This window comes from Pezoporus flaviventris, unplaced genomic scaffold (assembly GCF_033815535.1).
Source record: "Pezoporus flaviventris isolate CSIRO_AGI_PZ_B2104156 unplaced genomic scaffold, CSIRO_AGI_Pfla_v1 ptg000029l, whole genome shotgun sequence".
Taxonomy (NCBI): domain Eukaryota; kingdom Metazoa; phylum Chordata; class Aves; order Psittaciformes; family Psittacidae; genus Pezoporus; species Pezoporus flaviventris.
In genome coordinates this window covers 12,493,041-12,501,839 of record NW_026892577.1, presented here as the reverse complement: position 1 = coordinate 12,501,839, position 8,799 = coordinate 12,493,041, and the positions used below count along the sequence as shown (strand labels likewise).

General features: G+C 36.9%; 1 protein-coding gene across 2 annotated transcripts in view; it reads right to left on the bottom strand.

The window, feature by feature from the left end:
- Nucleotides 1-1,278: 1,278 nt before the first annotated feature.
- The window catches only part of ADGRA1 (adhesion G protein-coupled receptor A1), a 280,413-nt gene continuing 272,892 nt past the window's right edge, over nt 1,279-8,799 (bottom strand). For both annotated transcript variants that reach the window (XM_061459064.1, XM_061459065.1), the window contains one exon: nt 1,279-5,890. In XM_061459064.1, coding sequence (XP_061315048.1) covers nt 4,669-5,890 — 1,222 coding nt within the window. In that variant the 3' untranslated portion in view covers nt 1,279-4,668. The remainder of the gene's footprint in view (nt 5,891-8,799) is intronic.

The following is an 8,799-nucleotide window of genomic DNA, read 5'->3' as shown; positions in this document are numbered from 1 at the left end:
ACGTTTTATTGCTTTCTCTTCTCCCAGAATTTCCTCCCAGCCCCCAAATAAGCTCCTTCTGCTGCCTTTCTCAGGTGTTACTGAACACCTAGGAGACAAATAAAGGAATGAATGAAAACACTGACCACGCTGGTCAATCTCAGTCAACAGTGCACTTGCGGGTTAGGGGGAGCAGCTGAAGCAGAGTGACAGGCTGATGTGAATAGTGAGTCATTTTGTTGTTCAAACTGCAAGACACAACAGAATTCAAACAGATCAAAATGTAAAGGGACAATAGTACCTCCGGAGTATACAGACACCATGTTTACATCATCTCCCCTACTTCTCAGGCATGGCCAGCTGCATAACCTTAAGGCAGGATATTTGTGGTTTAACTGCTTTAGCTCTTGCAAATCAAATTCCAACCCTCCTTGCAGAGAAGTGAGCCCTATAATACTGTCCTGATTTACTGATGCTTCCTTGTTTGGCTTCTGAAAAACAGGTAATAGACTGGTAGGATAAGGGAATAGGGATTCACTTGCACCTTTACAGATGTTGTAACAGGGAATAACAAGTCTATGGTTTAAGTAGTTGAGACAATTTGTAGAATAATTCCTCTTCTTAGCAATTTAATTGCCAGTTAGAAAATGGTCAGCTGGGCACAGAAAATCAAACCGAAAGCTCCCTTCTCTGTAGAGGTAGGTGAAAGCTGCCCAGAGCACCAAGTTACTACTGAAATTGCTTGACTGAAGTCAGCCAGCCAGCCTTTAAACCAAGCTGATGGATCTGGATTAATGCAGCTGCCTCCTACAGCTTCTTTCTTAACTGGAGGATCCTGATACAGGAACCTGAATTTGTGTTCTGGTAAGGAAGCTGCTGCTAATGTCTCCATCAGCCTGACATTTACTAATCATAGGCAACCAAAATTTGGTGAGAGTACAGGTAGTCTCCTTTATAGAGAACCATACCTACCTGAGGAAGTTATCCTGCTTAAAACCACTTCCATTAGGTTTATCTGCCTTCAGCCATTAGCACTGGAGTGGAGGCTATCCAGCTGCCTGTGTTTGTCAAAGGTGGCCATGACTTTGCTTTAAACACAGACTTTGCTTTTGGTTTAGAGCCACAGTGAAGGCTCCCCTGGTGGGTTAACATCTGGATATTCTGCCCACAGCGTAGCTGGCAGGCAGCTGTGTGGTGAAGGAGAACATGTGTTTATGGCCACTGACAGCGGCTGCTCAGCCATATTAGTGCAGACACAACCAACAGACTGCTTGGGGACAACACATACATGATCAGCCATAATGTGCAAAACCATGTGTTTTATTTTCACACCAAAACTCCTTATATGAGGCTGAGTAGGAATTCTTCTTGTAAACAGTCTATGTGACTTAATACGGGGTCGCCTACTTGATCTGAAATTCTGTCATGAAAACTGGAATTTCTATATGCAGAGAAGAACCGTCCAGCATCAGAACATATTTTTATCCTGGTAGTATTGTAATAACAACCATTTGGATTCCTGTTGATTGCATCATTCTCCAAAAATTATCTTTCTTGGATGAAATTTCTCTTGCTTAATCTCAGACAAAAAATTAGCGGTAAAAATATGTTCATTTTTATGTCATCAGTGAATCACCAAAACCAATGCTGACTTTAAAATATGTTACACATGTAAGTCCATGAGGAGTTTACTAGGAGAATATATTTCTTATACTCTGGTTATTTCACTGACTTATTTTTATAGTAAAGAAAATCAGTTAAAGTAGTAATGGTTCACGGACTATAACTGACCAAACCCCCACAGTAAAACAAAGCCAGACTCCAAAAGCATTGAAATAGTCTCATTTATCTTAAAGGGGAAAAAAAAAAGTCAAAAGCACAAAACGCATTTTGGTCAAATTTGATGTTACAAAACATTTTTATATTTATTTAATATCATGTTCTCCTACTCTGTAGTTATACTGTATATTTTCTGAAAAAATAATATGCAAACAGATTATTGCATAACACATCTCTTCCAAATTAACCCAGAATTATTCACTAAATAATTTTTAACACAATAAGAAAAGTGTTTTAATATTTTACGTTTAAATTCCAGAGAGTTTTATCACATAAGTTATTCTGTGGAAAGCAGCACCTATTTACTTCTTTGTAAGCCATTATGAAGATGAACCTGCCCTCTCCGACTAAATAACAGAGGTGATTAAAACACAAGCTGAATAAAGAAGCTCACCAAGTGGGTTCTTGCAGAGGGAGTATTTCACTTGGCTGTGTGTGTGGAATATTTTGCATAATGGTCTGCAGACCTCCTAGGTTTCTGCTATTACAGAATATATGTACACATAGTGCTGAGACACAGAGAAGTGGTAATTCACATTATGTCTATGCTTGTTTAGGGCTCACTGTCTATGTGGAATGAGTGAAAGTAGTAGTAAAAGAGAACAATTATTAAACAGAAAATATTTCATTATGCAAACAAAGAAAAAAGACTGTATTTTAGTTTAGAGACAGTTCAAGCATATACAGCATATACATAATAAAGCTCAGGCGTTTCTTTTTTTATTGTATTTTGTATTAGCTAAAGAAGCAGTCATGAAACTCTTGTATATTGGCTCAAAACTTGACAACCACCTAGTGCATTCTTCTTGCTCACCTTTTAAAAATACACAATCTGAGATGGATACATTGCACTGCTGGAGTTTACAATATATATTTCAAATTTACAAAAATACAGAAAAACAAGATTTCTTGCACTCAGATACTGAGCATTAACCCTTTGAGTACTAATTCCCACCTGCAACACTGCAGAACACATTCATCTGACTTACATGTTTTTATAACATTCTAACAATTATAATTGTCATCTTTATGTACACTATTAGGAAATGAATTCCTACATATATATATTAAAAAAAAAAGTACAGACTAATAAACTGCTAATAACAGAAATAGTGGGCTGAAATATGGGATGATTTCTGCAACATATACACAGAGAATCGCTGACTGATGATCTCTCAAGGGAATTTTCTATTTCCTCTCTGCAGCAATGGAGCAATTACATAAGCCCGTGTTAAGACCTGACAGCAAACTTTCTCATGTGGCCTTACAGAATTGTGCTTTTTCTCTTATTTATGGGCGCACTGCTCACTTCCCACTGTAGACATTTTTCTCTTATCTCTATGCTCCTATTCAGTCTCTGCAATCCATTACTATTATGCACCCTTCCTACTTGAAAAAAGCAGTCTTATATACAGATAATTATAATGCAGTTCTGTACTGTGAGTTGATGCTTTGTGTCCAGATGTTCATGGAAACATGAAAAAATTTCTTGCCAAGAGCCTTCTTAATCTATTAACAATGGCACTGACCCTGGAGTGCCCTACAATTCAGCAGAAATCATGAACATAAAGAACTTCTCTGAAGGTCAAATTTGCATTAAAAGATGAAGACAATCTGAAATTTGCTAGGGGAGGAAATGGGTTTTCAGAAAGCAAGTGGTGAAATTAATAGATGGACTCTAAGAAGGTGCGTTTTGGTGAAATGACTCAACTTTCTCTTTCCTGGCAATTCTGGACTACATTGATCATGTAACTAAATAGACAGTATCATATATACAGTGTCTCTGGATGAGAATAAGCTACTTGTAAGAAAATAACTGTAGTCCTCAAAGAGTTAATGATAAAACTGCTCTACCTTAACAGATGTGGAAAGGTTATTGTGAAACAGCTTACAGATTTGTTCAAAAGGCATACTTTACAAAGAAAGAAGTGTAAAACTTGTTGAGACAATTGCTATTACACCTCACAGTGTCACATACAATGAGTAGTGCATGCTCTGTAAAGACATTAGAGTGGACCCTTATCAAAGCTATCATATAACCTTATACAAAGGATTGTGCCACTTAAAACTAGTGCAGAGTGATTTTTTTCTTCTGTAGATTTATAATGCTCTAGATTAATATCAATAGGGTTTTTCACAGCCTTGTACAACACTTTTTTTTTGTTCTTTTTTTTTTAAACACATGTAACACTAGAAAACAGCAAATGGTATATCCTGACATATGTCATGCAAAATACAACCAATACAGCACCATAGATGTAACAGATATTACCTAGCACTTCTCTCCCACAAGAAAAAGGACAGAACAGAGACTGTACATTACACGACTTTACAGGCCATATGCTACAGAAGATCTTTAGAGGCAGTATCACTTTTGTAGATCTAAAAAGCTGTAATTTTATAAAATCCTGTTTATCATTTCCACCATAGTCACTTCTGATTAAAATCCATGGCACAGTAATAATATTTTGCTACAAAAATAAATAAGTAAAAGTTTAGGATGCTGATATGTTTATAAAAAGTGTCTTAAATTACTACAGAAGTGAAAACAATGAATGTAAAGGATGGATTTGTAAAAAAAATGTTGTTCTGTGTAACAAAAGGATATTGCCTCTCATATTCAGTTGTCTAGATGTCATTTTCTAATTATCTTTCACAATGGTTTTACAACTTTTAAAAATATCACTTCAAAGCTGTCACTATCTCTCTCAGACTCTTACAAAGAAAATGGAAATAAAGATGGAAAAGCTGTACAATTCATTGATGAGCTACACAAATATGTCATAGTTTGGAATAAAAACAATAATAATGATGGTTTAGGGGGAAAAACACATTATGATGGCCCATGAACTACACAGTAGTTTCATTTTTCCAGGGGCCAGTTTTGATATTTCCTGTACTATCTGAGCTATATATCATGGCTTCATGCACATTTCCCTTGAGAATTCCATTGTGATTCGTCGTATTAAACGGCAATGACTGTGTCCGTGGGTGCATTTCAAAATGAGCTGGATGGTGCACAGTGTCACTTTCTGGCATTTTAGCACAACTATATATTACAGTACTCGCATCGCTACTTTCTGGCTGGTTGACAGTAGGATACGGATCACTTTTTGAGCAGCAGGCCCGTCTGTGACCTGACTGGCTATCATGCGTACTGTGGGGACTGTCTGTATGTGAGCTGTGGATGCTGCCATCAATACTTGAAGGAATGTGATAGGCGTATTCTCTTTCACCTGCAGACCTATGCCGACTGAAATAACGTGGCTTAGTTCTGCTTTTCAGACATCTATGAATGTGCATATTGGGTCTGAAGCTTCCCTCGTTGTGGACATGAATGTGAGCTTCGTCATCAAGTAGCTGATCACAGTGCATTTTTGCACAACATGGTGTCACAGGCGAAAGGCAGTTAACATGATTTTGAACTGCTTGTAGGTTAGTAAGTTTGCAGTGGCTAGGTGCTGGATGATTAAATACACCTGATTTGTTGGGACATGGTGATTCCTGAAGACAAGGTGCATGAACTTGAGTGTCACCATTGACATTAACCTTTGGGCGCACATTAACCTGGACAGAGTAGGTGTTTCTTCTAGATGGGCAACAGGACCACCAGCAATGCCACACATCATCTCGTTTTGCACAGTGATGGATCAGGATGAAAAGCCCCAAGGTCACACAGAAGGCTCCGTAAAGACAGCTAAATATCATATCCAAGAAATGACCTTGAGATACTGCAAGTGCTCCAAAGGTCCAAGTGGCAGTAAAGAGGAACAAAGTGAATGCTGCGGCTCGAAGCTGAGCCTTAAATGAATGCTCATTTTCCAATAAGGAAGAAGAAATCATGGAGCAAGTTGACTGGGGAATGGAAACAGAGTCTGTAATATGACCATGGCCCACCTCAGTACTTGGCATTCTCTGCGGATCTTCTGTCTTTTCCCTTAACTCATACTTGCGTTCAGGATGGCGCTTCAGTTGCACGTACGTGCAGAGAAAGTAAACACAGGTGACTAGCACAATGAATGCTACTGGCCCGTAAAAAGCACCGAGACTAGGCTCCCATGCCATCCAGCAACTGGAAACAACAAAAAAAGAGAGTCAAGAACAAGTTATAGCCCACATGAGATGTGATGGACTGATGTGAAATTGTGCTAACTTACATGATTTAACAGTGTCTCAGAAGTTTGTATATGTTCACTGTGCAGACAGCAAATGTGTCTTTAATATCAATTAAGCTGAGGCATCATTTAATATTTTTTAATAGAATAAAACGTCTAGTATAATTTACGGGATATTAAAGGCAAAAATTTCCCAGAAATGTAGGTCAGCTCAGAATCTAGCATTGCAGTGAAGTGTAAGACCATTTATGTCAACCTTTTTTTCTACTATTAAAAATGCCAGTGCTAATACTTTGATTAAAAAGCAAATGAAGCATAGTTCATACAATCTGTATGAGCAATAGAAATGTACAGATTTCAGTGATTTGTATCAACAAACATGGATAGAAACTCTTAAGCCTGTTCTTACAGGATTTTCTTGTTGCCAAAGTAGAGAACAGTCTGAGTAATAAGAGAGACTAAAAAAATGCTTCCAGTCACTGCTTTCTGCAGTGAGTGGACCCAAAAGATACATGCCATTTCTGAATTCTGCACTGTTTCTGAAATTCTTGAGAGTTAATTCACATCAATTTGAATGTCTACAGAAAAATTATGGAAACTGATGGTCTCCTTGGGATATATTGGTAGCATAGTATTATTGTAGCATGGATCATTATTTGCTAGGCTTTAAATAATATAACAACTGTTTTAGACCAGCTTAAAGTAGTTTACAGGCCATTATGAGCTGAATAAGCCTCAGTCAGCTGCATAATTTAGTAGCAGACTAACAGGACTGTCCTAAAGATGAATGATCTAATCAAATAAACATGGGAGAAGAAAATACTTCTGGCTAATGGAATCCCAGATGGAAACTTGGAGAACTTGGGTCAAGGGGAGAAGGAATATTTGCCTTGTTTTTACTCTTCTCTATGATCTGCTTTTAGCCACGGCTGCAGACAGGGAACTGAGCTGGCAGTATAATAAGCTAGTACAGCTGTTATGAGGTTCTTATACTCTAAATATTGCAGGGATTTCTGGAAAGAGGAATTAGTTATTTATCTGTCAGACTAGGACAAGAAGTAATGGGCTTAAACTGCAGCAAGAAAGATTTAAATCAGATTTTTCAAATAATTCCCTAGCTGTTAGGACAATTAGGGTAATAAGCTCTTGGAATAAAGTTTGGTCTATCCATTATCAGAGCATTTAAAGCACTGTCAGGAATGGTTTGAATATAGCTAATTTCCCACTGGGTCATGAAGTCAGACCAGGTAAACTGTCATGATCCATTCTATTATAAAGTGACACTGTGACACCTCATACTCATTTAGGCATGTGCAATTTGTTACGGTCCATCCAATACAGTGAGGAACCTTCTGATATCACATTGTCAAGCCAGGAATCATCTACAATTTACTATAAAAAAGGCAGAATGAATTTTTCTCCCAGGCTGAGAACATCTCAGCTAAACAGAGGCATTCCCACTGGGTATTTATCACAAGCAACTGCAGAATTACTGCTTTAAATTGTTAAAATTTGAACCTTAAACAAAAACATATACATATTTATTAATCAGACACACTCCAAGGAGTATGTATTTTGCTGTCAGACATGCACATGAAAAGATTCTCTGAAAGATATTTTGAAAAAGTAGGTAAGTTACCACCTATATTTAACTGGATAAGCAAAGAGCATAAAGTTACGTGAATACTCAAAGTACAATTGAATAATGCATATTTGATGCGAAGTGGAGAATGGAATGCTCCCCAGTGGAACAGTCTCTTGGGATGCTCTTATTTCAAGTGGAATCTCACTGTGGATAACTTAAAAATCAGTTCCATAAAAAAAGTTAAAGTTTGTGCATCTATATTTACTGTACTGATACTATTAAAAATGAATAAGGCGTATAACTCACTATGCTGTTGTTATATTAGAAGCTGTCTTTTTACTCAGTCTTATAACCATCCCTCACCTCTGCCTTGTTTTCTGTACAGACTGTGGTACACGGTATTGATTTGCTATGATTAACATGATTAAAGAAATATAACCTCTGTAACTGTGCCAAAATGAAAAATGTCTCATTTATGAACATTTATGAACATAAATAATTGAGTCTTTTAATATACTGTTGATTATAAGTGATTTTCTAATTGGATAAGTTTGAATAAATTGAGTTGGGCCTTAGGCAGAGCAGTTAACCATGGTATGTACTGATTTATTATTGGAATTTAAATTTCAATTACCTTTACGGAACCAAATGCTCACTTACAAAGCATTCTCTTTTGTTTCCACTTTCCTTACCCAGAGCATAACTAGTTTCAAATGTATTACAATAGATGTTCAAAGCAGTACTAAGAGTGATACGCTTCAGAATAGGAGTGCTGGCAGAGTACTAATATCTTTACACAGAATGTATTTAACTTTGCAGTCTGATATACTTTCTGCTATTCTTCTATGGAAAGACTTACTGCACTTTATCGGTATCTCATGTTTCATGCCAAGAATTAATAACAATGTGATGCCTGGACAATCTGTAGAAGTATACTGAGTACTAACACACTAGTACAGCACAGGATTGCAAGACAGGCTGACTGGAAGATTTCCAGATGGTGAAAATGCAAAATAATTATTTTTTAAGGAAGGAAAGGGGATAGAGGAGGTGGGGAAGGGATTTTTACTTGTCCTTTTTTTCATATAATTATTTATAAATTACTTAAAGTCACCTGAAGGTTATCAATTCAAGGTAGATAATTCAAAGTATATAATTAATTAGTAGCTGCATTAAGTATGATATCCATTAGATATTTTTAATATCCTTTCACTTGTTCAGATGTAAATGAAGAGAAATTCTGTAAATGAAAAGTGATTCTGTTGAAAGTAGCGGAGTCAA